Raw genomic sequence first — 15,581 nt, 5'->3', positions numbered from 1 at the left:
CCGCTATCCTACGGCGGCAGGCGTCAGGCTACAGTGACCACCGATCACTACCAGCACCACGTTACCATGATCGTCCTCTACGTTATCACTGCGCTATGTAAGTAGAGACCTGTGTGTTGCAGCCTGGCTAGTAACCTCAGATAGAGGAGAAGGGATTGCAAGAACGTAATAACTTTATTCACTTGTTTTGTTCCATTTATTTCCATTTATTTGATTATGATATTTATTTTATTGATTGCTTGTTTTAATGAATAAAAGCTGTAGGGCAAACAGCATATGATTTATGGGTTGGGGAGGGGCATCACCCTTGAGCACCCCATCCCGGTCCCCATAACAAGTGACACCGACCAAGTGTGAAGAAAGGTTGTATTTCCCTCAAGGACCATTCCCCCTAACCTGCCATCTCTCGTAGGCACTAAGCGTTAGCAGTTGGTGCGGGACTTTCAACTGGAATCCAGACGCAACAAGGAACATCCTCTGGCTTCTGCTCCCCTGAAACTTCGTGTAAGTACTCGATTATACTTACGACTCTCACTTTTTAGGCGTGTTCGCATTTCTGCGGAGCGTCTGTTAAAATTGCCCAGTCTATCTGTCAATCAATCTGTAAGAATGAAACAACTCAAGCACAGCTGCACGAATTTCCATGAAATGTGACATTTGGCAGTTCCGCTAAAACTTATCTTCACGCTAAACTATGATAAAAATCGGACAAATAATGAAGAATTTAAATTAAGAACAACAATACAGGTACGCATATTTGTACAAGAAAATGACTCGAAGGCAGGGGTACAGATGACACTTGAATTGTCATGTATGTTACATGTGCCTCACTGCCCACATAACGTTCAGTAAAATTGCTTGCCTGCGCCGAGCTCCCAGAGAATCCGCCGCCGCCATGGTGGCCACCCCCGCCACAGAAGCCGCATCCTCCTCCGTACTGACCACCGATGTGATGACCTTTGTGTCCTTTGTGACCCAGAAGTCCCAGGGTTGGTGACCGCCTGTCTCGTACAGCAGCTGCAGGAGACAATATTATCATAACTGAATGGAAAGCTAACCAGCTGCTTGTGATATGCCCGTGTGTGTGATGCAGGAGTATTAAAGGTGTTGTATCTGTTGAGAAGAGTCCTTCGAAGCCGTACAGCGCGCTACGGAATCGCTAATCTCAGTGGTTTATATACAGGATGTAACTGAAAGGTGAGGACAAATTTTGGACACGAGTTTCATATACATAAACAAGGAAAAAAGTCCATATCAACATGTGTCCGGAAACATTTAATTTTTGAGTTATAGCTGAATAAGTATATTTAAGTGTTCAGAGTGTCTTCCAAGAGATTCAATGTACGCCTCGACACATCTCAGCCGTATCCGTTCAAAGATGCCGGGGCCGTTGCAGATAGTCTGACAGGCATCCACAACGCGAAGGTGACGTGACTCTTGAGTGTCAACTGAGGCTGCATATACAAGGTTATGTATGTGTCCACACAGGTAAAAATCCAGAACATTCAAATCTGGCGAGTGTGTAGGCCATGCAGTGAGTCTTCCTCTACCTGTCTATTGGTCATCTTACACAGCACGGCTAAAATGTGCTGCAGCACCAACATGCATGTGCTAAGTTCATGCTCTGACTGACAGCAGTTGCTCTGTAACTGGTTACATTAGGAACGCGCTGAAAGTCAACACACGATACGCAGCAGTGGGCAGTAACTACCTTGTTAGATAGATTATTAGCCATCAAATCGAATAAAAAAAGACTCAATAGGTCACGACAATATACTTTCAGCTTTGGTAAAAAGTAAATTTGCCCCCCTGCTTAACTAATTAAGCACTATGCCATGAAGACGTATGGGGGATTGGATGTATAGACCCACATTTTCTTGACCTCGGTACTAGCTGGAGGTGAGTAGTCAGCTTCACGCCCCGATCTTTTTAACTCCGAGGAAATAGCCCCCGGTGCCCACTGGATAGGAGGTTGCGTGGACCCCAGAGCCGGTCTGGATGACGTGGATAATAGAAAATTCATGGCCCCTACCGGGACTGGAACTCCGACCCCTCGGTCGTCCAGATGTAGCCCGTCGGAATACCGACTACGCTATCCAGCTCCCCAGCTTTGACCCATAAATTAAATATTTCCGGACACATGTTGATATGGGCACCTGGATGTACACCTGCATGTTACAGTACGGCTTCTTTTTTCACTTTCTCTTTAAACTCTCCGGTTAACATCTCATTCCTCACCATTAAATATACATGAGAACATGCAGTTGCGTAAATCATGAAACAGTCGCAATATTAAACAAGTAGACAGGTTCAGGCCCACTCCGTTTGGAGCAGGCCTGTTTTCCTAACTTACTTACTTACTCATGGAGCTGAGCCCTTCTTGAGGAGCCGCCAATTCTGCAGCTACTCAAGAACTTCACAGCATTTTATGGAACCCGAAGGTTCATCACCGTGTTCACAAGAGCCCTCCACTCGTCCCTATCCTGAGCCAGATCTATCCAGTCCATACCATCCCATCCTATCTCTCTAAGATCTATTCTAATATTGTCCACCCACCTACGCCTTGGTTTTCCCTGTGGTCTCTTTCCTTCTGGCTTTCCCACCAATATCCTATACGCATTCCTCTCTCCCCCATTCGTGCCACATGACCTGCCCGCCTCATCCTCCTTGACTTGATCATTCTAATTATACTTGGAGAAGAGTACAAGTTATGAAGCTCCTCATGATGCAGTTTTCTCCAACCTCCTGTGACTTCATCTCTCTTTGGTCCAAATATTATCCTCAACACCCTGTTCTCAAACACCCTCAGTCTATGTTCCTCCCTTAATGTCAGAGACCAAGTTTCACACCCATACAGAACCATAGGCAAAATTATAGTTTTGTATATTCTAATTTTTATGTTTTTGGACAACATACGAGAAGACAAAAGGTTCTGAACTGAATGGTAGCAAGCATTACCCGAGTTCAATCGCCTCTTAATCTGTTTTCCTAACATGTTAATTAAAATTCTGTGCAAGTCACTGTCCTGATATTTAATAATTTCATTATTGAAGATACAAACAAATTGCTGAGAAGCTCTTCACCTCACAAATACTTTGCTATATACAGTGGCCGTGCGGTCTAAAGCACGAACCGTCTTCGCCCGCTTGAACACTGGGATTGTGGGTTCGAATCCCATTTGAGACGTGGATGCTTGTGTGTTTTATTCTCTGTTTGTGTTGTTCCGTGTGTAGGTAGCGGGTTTGCAACGGGCTGATCCCCCGTCCAAGGAGTCCTACGGACTGTGCATAAATTAAGAAACTGAAAAATCGTCCAAGCACCACAAGGGCTGTATAGCCACAGATAGATAAAAAAATCTTAAATAATTTTCTTTTGTACTTACTTAAGTGTAGGCACTACACAAATTTGTTTCCGTCCTCAGGTGAGAGGATGGAAGACATGTACCCTGTTGGACCATTTAAAAAGAATGGACCAGTGACGTGTTAATTCGTAATAAAGCAATATTACTGTATTAATATTCGTTTATTATATATATTTGCTATATGTTTCGATCCAGCTGAATCATCATGAAATTTTCATGAAATTTACTTCTCGTTATTAAATTGTATTTCTAATGTGGATCCATGTTAGTTATCGTTAATTTATATTTAATTACAATTGCTGTGTTGCGTTATATTTTTAATATTAGTCTTAAAACATAAAACGTTATAACACAGTCAAATGTTAAGAAAATTTCCTGTTGAAGATCCAGCTGGATCGAAACATGTATTAAATACACACAATATACGAACATTAATATAGTAATGTTGGTTTATTAAGTACGAATTTGTTGCGTTGTCTGTTGTCAACCCAGCAGAGTAGGTGTCTCCCGCCCTATCACCCGAGGACGGAGACAGATCGAGTTTCCGAAACGTCATGTTTATTAGTGTTCTTTAGATTACCGGATGATGGTTCAGTAAAAAAACAGTAATGCCGAGTATAGTACACCATCGCCAGAAGCCTTTAGAATCTACCATCGAAAAGTCAAGTAAAAGTTACAGATCTTGTGATGAGCCATTTTTTAAATTATAGAATTAGATTTAAGACATATCTAAACTACCTGTACAAACAAAATTAAATCAGCCTGAAAACTTGCTGTGCACCACAAATATATTATTTTATCGAAATTTATTGAACAGTTTTGGAAGTGGAGCATGCAAACGGACTTAGAGACCTTCACACTGTCCCTAAGTTTTTGGACTTTGACAAAGTAACTCACAGGAATACGGAACTGAAATATTTATTTTATACAGTACACATAATTTTCACCTGTGTCTCCTATAGGATTTGCTGAGGTCATCACCAAAAGTGATATAAAACAAAACACGGACACAAAATTATAAATCATGTTGAAGTGTAACACAGATTTCCTTCGGAAATAAAAAGAAAACCGCAGCTAAATCTTTGTTGTGTCAGCACAAAAACTTTATAAAAACTAACAAAGATTTGTGCTCATTCAAGCTCTTTATACTTTAAAGCAAGGTTGACTTCTCATTTGCATAGGGAAGATAACTTGCATGCTACTTTTGTGAGTAGGTTCTCGCTTATTTCCGGCATTTCAGACACACATCTATAAAAGTTCATCTCGTCAGATTTGATCCTTATATTCCTCTAAGTTATTCGTATAATTATATAGTTAACACTGTTGTGCTTAAGGGTCAATTTCGTAGCTATAAGCAAATGAATTACAAGGCTTCCTGACCGTGGAAAGATTTTTAAGATTCTCAAGTCATTAGATCAAGGGCGTGCAGTATGCTGGCCTTCTAGAGCTTTTCGTGTGACGTAAGTAGAAAGTGAAACCCAGAGGTCCTGTACTTTTACAGGCCTATGTCGAATGTGGGGTTCATTCGCATGTAGGTTACTGTCAGTAAGGAGAATTCGCGCACTAATACGCACTCCAATTTCTGGGAATTTCAACTAAAAAGACAAATTCACAATCAGTTGTACAAAATGTATAGTACAAACAAAAACAAACTCCGTGACCTGTAGTCCACAAGAGAAATATACCGACCGAGCGACCGCCGCTTGTCGGCGAAGTTAGTGCCAACTTTTCCAGATAGAGGGGTCTATATGTCTACAAATTTTGTTTTAAAAATAAACGCGGTATCTTGAATGTTTTGCGAAGTGCAAGGAAAAATCACGCCTGGCTTTGCAGAATGATTAGATTTCCAAGTAGGTCTCCAACTGTTGTTAAGTAAACATCAGGGTCAATGACATGTGTAAAACGACGGAGGCTAGACTTATGTTCGGAAATTGCAGGTGGACAGTTCAGTTATTTTATTGTCTTACATTTTTCTGTAATTCTGTTGGCAATGGTTGTGTTAGTCTTCACCAAACTAGCTTCCATACAGCATCCAGTCTGAGTATGAAAGAAAAACAAACAGGAGTGGTTTTAAAGTAAGAAAAAGTTGTAAATTAGTTTCAGCAAGCTGAAGAGAAAGGATAAGTTCAAACCGGTTACTCAATTATGCGATCGATAAAAGTCAGGTCTACCTGCTACATTCGCTTCCGTTTAAATGTCTATTGTTTGTGTCCAGGAGGAAAGTTGATTTATAATAAACGACTACACTGTAATAAATTCCTAATTCAGCACTGGCTAGTTACTTAAGTAATGAAGAGATTTCCTTCTGCTACTGAAAACGAGGAGGCAGTGGCTTAAGCGTCACTAAATATTGCCATCACATCATACCCTGGAACCAGTTCAAATCACCGTAGTTCACCCTGCAACGTTGCGATCCCCCCCCCCCAACACCACTCCTTCCCTCCCTCCACTATGTCATTTACCTTCATTTCTCGCGAGGCCCATTCTCCTGTCACGAAAATGGAGGCAAATGTTCCTTCGATACTTTGTTAAACATCCAACAACATACATGTTGTCATATCCCAGATTTTCATGATCTTCGAAGATAAATATGTGTGTCCTATTAGGGCATGTGGGGGACATGGAGATAGCTGCAGATGGCAGGATTATGTTGAGATATGTCTCAGGAAAAATAAGTTATGAAAATGTGAATTGGACTGAACTCGCTCTGAATAACCCTAATGGTAGCAAGGAAAATCCTTCAAGTTTAAAGATAGGAAATGTCTTAAGCAGCTGAATGAGTACAAATCAGCTACTTTGGAAATAGTTTCTGCCAGCGAAAGTCAACAGCATAACTTTGTTTCTATTTTACCTCTGTTTTTTAACTGAAGATACATTCTCCATTTTGAACGTTCAAAAAATTCATTTATTGAACTGTTTGGCCGATGGGTTTTCATGACAGCCTCCCTGATGTCTGCAGGAAGTTTCTCGTATATTTTCCCCTGTTGAAGAGAATTTTTTTTTTCAAATTCATTATATGCAATCATCAAGAACATACAAGAAAAGCAGAAGATATAAAGCCTGAATTCACCGGTCAATTTCATTTGTTAATTGAAAACGTGTAATCATAAAATCCTTGTGTGATATTACTGTCTTAAGGTAAGTTCAAAAGGTGAGTGGGGCAGAATATGTATTTATTTTATAAACGCGGCTTTTTCGAAGGTTGCTGTAGCAAGAACTGTACGTTTGTGACGATCGTATATCAGTACAGTTATTGGGCCGCGCCATAGCTCAAGCAGTTAGTCGCTGGTTTCCAACCGCGGCGGTCCGGGTTCGATCCCGGGTCTGGTCAAGTGGGATTTGTGGTGGACAAAGTAGTGCTGGGGCAGGTTTTCTCCGAGTACTTCGGTTTCCCCTGACAATCTTCATTCCACCAACTGCTTCACAGTCATCCTCGCCTCTCATCTGGGGCTGGTACAGTAGGCCAGAAGTGGCCGCAGTACAAGGGACTTAGTCCCACCCCACTAGCAATAAAAAAAATAGTTATTGACTTTAGGGACATTATCCACCGTCATGTTTTTATTTTATAAAAACCGTTTCGGAGACTGGGCTCTGTCCCCGTCCTCAGGTAGAAGCCTACTGAGTTGATCCCAATCAAAGAGCTAGTCCCTATCTCCGGACCGTTCGCGTATAGGGTCTAGCTCTACCAGTTGGGCTCAAATAAGTAGGCTTTTGCCTAAGGACGGGCACAGAGTCCAGTCTCTGAAACGTTGTTTGTAAACAGAAAACATGGAGGTGGATAGTAGTTCGAATTACATACATAATTCATAATTCATAGCACTAGTTGAACTGAGAGGTCTTGAATTTGTGCAAGTTAGGCTGGGGCTACACGAGCGCACAAAATGCGTCTGTTGCAACGAACGTACTTTATTACGGACGTTGCTGAGGACACCACACAGTTGCAGAATGCGATGCGTAGTTTTTGTCTGCACTGAAGCCAGAAGAAAGCGTAGCATTCGCCTCTCTTGTTTATTTCTACAACGGACGTCACGACGTTCGTTACAACGGACGCATTCTGTGCGCTCGTGTGGCCCCAGCCTTAGTGTCTGGAACAAGAGAGATGGAAAGAGAATTTCTAGGGGGATAATACGGAGTGAATCTCATGTTATATGACTAAAAGAATGTTATCCATAGAACAGTGGAGATTCAGGACAATTGTTCTAATTTAAACGAACATAATTGTGTATAATACATACCTTTGTTCCTCTGGCAGACTGCAGCACTCCATGCGTTTTAAAGAACTCCATATTTATCTCGTTAAGGAGAAGTATTGGTAGACGCACCGTCGGACAGTCCTGGGTTAGATCGACGCAAATTGAATTGCGTCGTTCTTTATCAGCAACGCCATCATCATCATCATCATCATCATCGTCATCAGAGCTTTAAAAATCGGAATAGAAAAATAACTTATAAACACCACAGATTTTCTTCGGGATTACTGAATTTTTGGACCTTGCCCATTGTCTGGTATCCTAAAGAACACAACGTTTCCGAAATTGGATCTGTTTCCATCCTCAGGTGAAAGTGTGGGAGACATCAATTATGTTGGTCCCGTTGTTAAGAGCTGATCACTGTATCCACGAGATGGACAAAGTCCAAAACTGAGTAATCCCGAGTGTCATAGACTATCGTCGAAAAACTTAAGAATTTCTATAAATTTTATGCAGTAATTCATGTGGGTTTCATCTGTAACCGGTCATTACCTACCGACGTGGATTTCAGAAATTTATATTTCTTACTTAGTACCAATTTTATACTAAATGTAACTTATGCCCATCTTGTATTAACTGCTCTAAGAATTCGCAATGAGGAATGTACAGATAACAGCTACGAGAAGGTTCTTTAATAGTCGGTGTGGTATCAGACTGCCAGTCTGATAAAAGAAGCTACCAGAACATTCACAATTAAAGAATAAGAGAGAAAGGTTCGGGAATCATCTGGAAACAGAAGGTTCTAGATGTTACGTCATCTCACAGTATTTAAAGGAGTTGATCCCCAGATGACAAGTACTCAGTACTAAGCACTCCATAGCTCAGGTAATGGACTTTGTGAGACATCAGGCTGGGAGATTGACGTACATCTTCTACCGTACTGTAACGCAATGTTGTGAATGTTGAACTGTGTGCAAAGGTGCGATCGAATTCTCAAGTGACCGCTGCTTGTAACTGTGCAATGCTGTTAATAAAGAGTGTATTAATAATATCGAGTCGTGATCCAGAGACTTCTTCACCAAGAAATCCTCTTTCGTCGGAGCAAGGCCCGTTAAGCCCTGAGGAGAGAATCTCTTTGCTCGACCCAGAACATTATCCCCCCTCTACCCCAAGCACCTCGACGTGGTTCCCAGACCACGCAACGGCACCGTATCAACTACGAAGGTGAAGAGAACCGCTAACGCGGTGATTACGCAAAGCCCCCAGTAAAAGAACTCTCGCACATCTTATGCTACATTGCTTCGGTTCTGTAATACCATAAATACACGAAGCCTCATACATGGGTACGTGAGATATGTTTCATACAACTGTGAAACAAAACCGATGCAAGCCAATATGTTGCCCCAGACGACGAGAAATTCCGCCGCCCTTCTTCAGATAAAAGCAAATCAACTTTATCAACATTTCGTCAGAATTTATAACACGAAGTTTCCAGTCACTGACAAAAGCAGCCTTAAAACAATTTTAATTTACATTGCTGCACGACCGAATTAGGCGACTGCCAGTTAGTAGTCACGATGTGAACAAAAGAGAGGCAGAAATTAATTTCACTTAAAAAAACAATCGTGCCACTCTAGGTGGCCATCTGGTTCGCCTGTGCTCTCTCGCATGAAGACTGGCAGGGGAAAACGAAGTACTCTGAGAAAACCCGCCCCAGCGCCACTTTGTCCAACAGAAATCCCACTTGACCGGACCCGGGATCGAACCCGGGCCGCGGCGGTGGGAAGCCGGCGACTAACCGCTTGAGATATGGCGCGGCCAATAGGCTTAATCAAAGCACATAGTCTGAGATAAAAACTGAGTAGCTGTTAGAAAGGTGTGTATAAAGTCCAGCTCTGAGACAAGGCGTGTGAAGCTGAGGAACATTCAGCAACACTGTTGTCCCTTGAAAACAAAACTCATTACAGTTAACTTTTTTCATATTCTCTTTGATAACCTTTCACGGCATTTGACACAGCCACATTCTAATGGGTCCAGTGGCAAACTCAGTCCAGTATTTTTAAATAATAATCTAAGTACACACGCGTTAGCGTATTTGGTTGAGGCACTATGCTACAAGCCGGGAGGTCGCGGGTTCAAGTTCCTATGAGGTCATTGGATTTTTTCAATTGACCTAATCCTTCCAGCCACACTTTGGCCCTGGTGATTCTGCTAGAACGCTGTACCGCTGACTGAAGCAGCCAGTCAGAGGACCGCAGAGAGGATGATGAATGTAACCTCGCCTAACGAGGACCCCTCATAACGAGTAATTCGCATAACGCGCAAAACAAATTGTAAAAAGACGACTCGCTTACCGAGCGACGTTTCGCATAACGAGTGACGAGAGGGGAAGTCCCGGATTGTGCGCTTGCTACATCAGTCTGTGTTTAGCACTCGTTCCGCTAGCATCTTAGTGTCGCTTGTGATCACACATTTTTCCAAACTTGTGTTCAGACATTATTTGTGATTTTTTTTTGTGCAAAGTTTAATAACCCTTGCAAAAATATCCCCGAAGAAAAAGCCGCAAAAAGACAGCCATAAGAGAATAAAAATAACCGTGGAAATGAAACGTAAAATCATTTAAAAGCGAGAACGAGGCGTGAGCGTGGCTGATCTAGCGCACACATACAGTCGGTCTACATCAACGATCTGCACGATTTGGAGTTGTATTGTGTTTCACAGCAAGAAGTTGTGGAGGAGAGTTTGTCAGAGGAGGAGGAGGAGGTAACAGCAAAGCAACAACCTTCTGGCTCAATAAGAGAAATGCTGAAAGCTCGGGAAACTGTTACCGTACATTGAAAAGCATCACCCTAGTAAGGCAGTGGGTATGCGCGCTACAAATTTATTTAATGATAATGCTGTGTCGCATTTTCACCAAATTTTGAAGCATCGGCAAAAACAAATGTCTCTAGACAGCTTTCTAGTAAAAAAGAATTAGATATGTATCATAAATAATAAACTAATTATTTCGATTTTTTTTCTGTTTTCTGCAAATCGAATTCGCATTCCAGGTTGGTTCATTCCGCATAGGAGAAAAGGTGAAGATGATTCACGCTCCTTAACAATGTATATATAATTTTCTTTGAATAAACGTTATACATAAATTTTTTTGAGTATTTTTTTGGCATGGAACACATTATCGTATTTTACATTAATTTATATGGGAAAAAATGTTTCGCTTAACGAGTAAGATCCTTCCTTCCATTAGGAAATAATGCTTCTTCATTTTACCCTTATAATGTCCTGCCCATACCAACCTTGGAAATTGACAGCAGTTATGGAATTACTGGAAGAATATGTGTGCCAACTAGTCACATGAGCATCGTTAGATATTCTTTAAGTTGGAGAAATTAACCCTGGTGACAAGCAGTTGCAGTGCAGCAACAGAAACTACTGTGCAGCAAATGATAACATCGTCGTCCACAGTTCGATTACATACAAGAAAACTACTTTGAACTTGAGCTCTATTTTTTCCCCCCCATTTTGCAAACACGTTGCAGTGAATGCTAACATGGTCAAACACAGTTCGATTGCATACAAGAAACTTATTTTGAACTTGAGCTCCATCTCTTCCCCCCTTTGCAAACATGTTTCCTTCCTCTCAGAATATTAGAACTTCACTGGGTCAGAGTTCATTCTGGCCTTTATCTTCAAGTATAATTAAATTTCAATCGAGAATTGTGTTGGAAATTGTTTTCTGACACACATTGGTCTTGTTTATGTGTAGATAAGAATGAAGAGGCATTACTTTACAATTGACTTGCAAAGTTCAGGTTATCCACCTCAGTGTGAAACTCTGAGAAGCAGAACCAGTATCAGGATTGAATGTGGGTAGGGGTATTTCTGAAATTTCTTTACCTATTTCATTTTCGTTACATTATTATTCACTTTTGTTGTTAGAGGTGCATTCCTTCTCTTACTTTTGCCATATACTGCCATCTGTATTGGACTGGTGAACATGAACATAAGATTTTCAATAGTAATTGCATTTCTTGAAGACATATTATTAATTTTTGCTATATAATCGTATCCAATACTGAAATTGAAGACGAATAGATAGCAGATCTTCAGTATTCATTACATTTTCTTGTAAGATATGTTAATTTTGCCATATAAACCTTTCCATTACTGAACTGAAATTAGAATAGGTGCCAGATTTTCAGTATTCATTACTTACTTACTTACTCCTGGAGCTGAGCCCTTCTGGAGGGTGATATTCAATAATTGCATTATTGAAGATACAAACAAATTGCTGAAAAGCTCTTCACCTCACAAATACTTTGCTATACACAGTGGCCGTGCGGTCCAAAGCATGAGCCGTTTTCGCCCGCTTGAACATTGGGATTGTGGGTTCGAATCCCATTTGAGACGTGGATGCTTGTGTGTTTTATTCTCTGTTTGTGTTGTTCCGTGAGTAGGTAGCGGGCTTGCAACGGGCTCATCCCCCGTCCAAGGAGTCCTACGGGCTGTGTATAAATTAAGAAACTGAAAAATCGTCCAACGACCACAAGGGCCGTAGAGCCACAGATAGATAAAACATCATAAATAATTATCCTTTGTACTTACTTAAGTGTAGGCACTACACAAATTTGTTTCCGTCCTCAGGTGAGAGGGTGGAAGATACGTACTCTGTTGGACCAGTTAAAAAGAATGGTCCAGTGACGTGTTAATTATTTCTTATGGCCTTGCTTGCGTCCTGCTGTGTATTACTTACTTACTTACTTACTCATGGAGCTGAGCCCTTCTGGAGGAGCCGCCAATTCTGCAGCTACTCAAGAATTTCCCAGAATTTTATAGAATCAGAAGGTTCATTACCGTGTTCACAAGAGCCCCCATTTGTCCCTATCCTGAGCCAGATCAATCCAATCCATACCATCCCATCCTATCTCTCTAGGTTCCATTTAATATTGCCAACCCACCTGCGCCTTGGTCTTTCCAGTGGTCTCCTTCCTTCCGCCTTTCCCACCAATATCTTATACTCATTCCTCGTCTCCCCCATTCGTACTACATGACCTGCCCACCTCATCCTCCTTGACTTGATCATTCTAATTATACTTGGAGAAGAGTACAAGTTATGAAGCTCCTCATTATGCAGTTTTCTCCAACCTCCTGTCACTTCATCTCTCTTTGGTCCAAATATTCTCCTCAACGCCCTGTTCTCAAACACCCTCAGTCTATGTTCTTCCCTTAATGTTAGAGACCAAGTTTCACACCCATACAGAACCACAGGTAAAATTATAGTTCTGTATATTCTAGTTTTTATCTTTTTCGACAGCAGACGAGAAGACAAAAGGTTCTGGACTGAATGGTAACAAGCATTACCCGAGTTCAATCCCTCTTAATTTCCTCCTGAATATGGTTTCGATCTGTTATCGTTGTTCCCAAATATCTGAACTGTGCCACATTTTCAAAACATGTTTTCTATCTTTATGTCATGATTGTGCCCTGCATTTTAGTGACGAGACAGCAACATATATTGTATTCATTGCATTTTTTAAGATATATTACTTATTCCATATAATCCCTTTCATTACTGAACTGGAATGTTAATAGATATCAAATTTTCAGTATTATATTTTTTTAAGATATTTTATTATTTCCGCCACATTATTCTGCCCAGTACTGAACTGGTGAAGATGAATATATCAGATTTTCTTATATCATTAAATGCAATCTTAATCTTGTTGACAAGAGTGTATTTCACATTCTCGAATTCCATCTTTCTAATGAAAATAATAATAAATGGGAACATGAGTACTGTTGCTTACAATACATGATTTATAGTACTTAAATGTAACCGAAATACTGTGTTCTGTATGGCTTTGAAGTGTAAGTTATGGGGAAATTGTGGGGTTTAATATTTGTATCTCTGATGGAAACAGAATTTTCTTTCAAGTTTCCCCACCTTCAGCTTTCCTAAACACAGGTATTCAAAATGTTCAGTGCCTTTGGTTAAAGAGGTGTTTCATGTGAAAGAAAGGTTATGACTTTCCAGGCACTGGTGAGAAACTTTCTCCAGATAAATAATTTGCAACCTAATCTCTTGTACTCCAGAGCTGCAGAGGCTCTTATTCCGTTGTTATTTTTTTTTGAAAGGGTGGGGGACCAAGTTTAATAGCACTTCAATCAAATCCAACCCAAAGGATATGGGTGAAGTGACAGTAAACTTACTTATGGAGCTGAGCCCTTCTTGAGAACTGCCAATTGTGCAGCCACTCAAGAATTTTCCAGCATTTTATAGAACCTGAAGCTTTATTACCTCCACTGGTCCCTATCCTGAGCCAGATCAATCCAATCCATACCAAAACCATTCTAACTCTCTAGGATACATTTTAATATTGTCAACCCACCTACACTTTGGTCTTCCCAGTAGTCTCTTTCCTTCTAGCTTTCCCACCAATATCCTGTATGCATTCCTCACCTCCCCCTTCGTTCTACATGCCCTGCCAACCTCATCCTCCTTGACTAGTGATATTGAACACAGTTCAAAAATTGAAATAGTTTGCGGGGGGGACCCTCTGCAGTACAAGAGATCTTGGGTGTAAAAGTATTTATTGCTATTCTAGCGAACAAAGTATTGGAGGGGGGCACTAAAAATAGTTGCTATGTTAGCATACCTTCTTACCGATTGTGCTTTCGGCCATTCAGGAGAAAGCTAGAGAGGTTCCTTCTTCAGTGCTAAGATCTTCCGTTATAGCTGCAAGAGATTATTGCCCTCTCTAGGGTCGTGAACAGACAGTTGCATCGTGGCTGAACTACAGAGTGCGATATGTTTTCTGTGCGTTCATAGTGAAATCGAATACTGTAGTTTCATTTCAGCCTATATACGTGTATACATCAAGCAGATAACAACAATAAAGGTATGAACATCGAATTTTACTATATATTTTTAACACACTAATGCAGAACATGCAATAAAATTATTGGCTCGTGGATGAGTTTGGGCATAACTCATACGTATACTCCTTTTTGCTGTTGTTCACTTAGGTATTTTAAATCCTCTATTATGGTTTTACTAAAGTCTGTCTGGTAATTACTACATATAAAAATAAATATTTAGGACTCTGCATGCGCTTCTACTAGCGGCGTGTGCGCGCGCTTCCACTAGCGGGGTTTAAATACCCGACTGGCCAAAACGGGCTACTTTGGCCACAACGACCATACTCATTACTGGCGCGATCGGGGCAATTCAGACGTTAAAGGTTAAGAGAAAGTGACTGGCCAACCGTCAGTAGTAAAATGACTTAGAAACGAAGCAAGAAGTAAAGAGGAATTTTGTGGAAACGAAGCGGTTGGAAATGTGGAAGACGAAGGCGAATAGTTTTCATAACCATGGAGGGCCTATGGTAAGGCACTGGCGTATGGTTTAGAAGATACGTGTTTGTGAGAAAAAAAAATTAAGAAATTTGTGCATGTAGGAAGCTAGTCGTACTATATGAGGACGGTGAAGGTAACAAATTTGTATAGATTTGGTGGGAAGGTACGGGGTTCGAGACCGCGCTGTCTTTTGTCAATAGAAATTGGAAAATGAATAAATAAATACGAATTTCCTGCAGCTATAAACCAAGTCGTAGAATATGATGAGGACCGCAGAAAGCGGTAGCAAAGATATTCTGATGGTCTAGAGGTAAGGCACCTGCGTTGTAAACAGAAGGTCCGTGGTTCGAAACCACCACGATTTTTGTAATGAGATTTTTCTTGACTTATATAGCGAGATGTAACATAAGAGGAAGATTAAATGTAAAAAAAATCCGTGACATTGGTGGCCTATTGGTAAAATACTGGCTTAATGTGCAGGAGTTCCGAGGTTCGGAGCGAACGAAAGTTTTATAAAATACAAATGTAGTTAACAAGATTTTTCTGTAATTATAACAAAAGATGTAACATAAGAGACAGATTAAAGGTAAAAATTTCCGTGGCATTGGTGGCCTATTGGTAAAACACCGGCGTAGTGAACAAGAGTTGGAAGGTTCGAGACCAAATATAGTTTT

The 15,581-nt window shown here is 40.8% G+C and overlaps 1 protein-coding gene across 2 annotated transcripts in view; it reads right to left on the bottom strand.

Annotated features, from left to right (window-relative positions):
- LOC111862227 (glycine-rich protein 5) overlaps positions 1-7,844 on the bottom strand; it is a 14,367-nt gene extending 6,523 nt beyond the window's left edge. Inside the window, exons 1-3 of one of the 2 annotated variants that reach the window (XM_033750590.1) lie at positions 7,597-7,844; positions 6,213-6,342; positions 863-1,017 (exon numbers count right to left, since the gene is read on the bottom strand). In XM_033750590.1, coding sequence (XP_033606481.1) covers positions 863-1,017; positions 6,213-6,342; positions 7,597-7,647 — 336 coding nt within the window. In that variant the 5' untranslated portion in view covers positions 7,648-7,844. Of the gene's footprint in view, positions 1-862; positions 1,018-4,308; positions 4,654-6,212; positions 6,343-7,596 lie in introns of those variants that run through there. The other variant, XM_033750591.1, reaches the window with a different exon arrangement.
- Between the last annotated feature and the right edge of the window lie 7,737 nt (positions 7,845-15,581).

This window comes from Cryptotermes secundus, unplaced genomic scaffold, assembly GCF_002891405.2.
Source record: "Cryptotermes secundus unplaced genomic scaffold, Csec_1.0 scaffold1561, whole genome shotgun sequence".
In the NCBI taxonomy this organism is placed as follows: domain Eukaryota; kingdom Metazoa; phylum Arthropoda; class Insecta; order Blattodea; family Kalotermitidae; genus Cryptotermes; species Cryptotermes secundus.
Note: the sequence above shows the minus strand (reverse complement) of the source record. Positions and strands in the feature narration are given on the sequence as shown.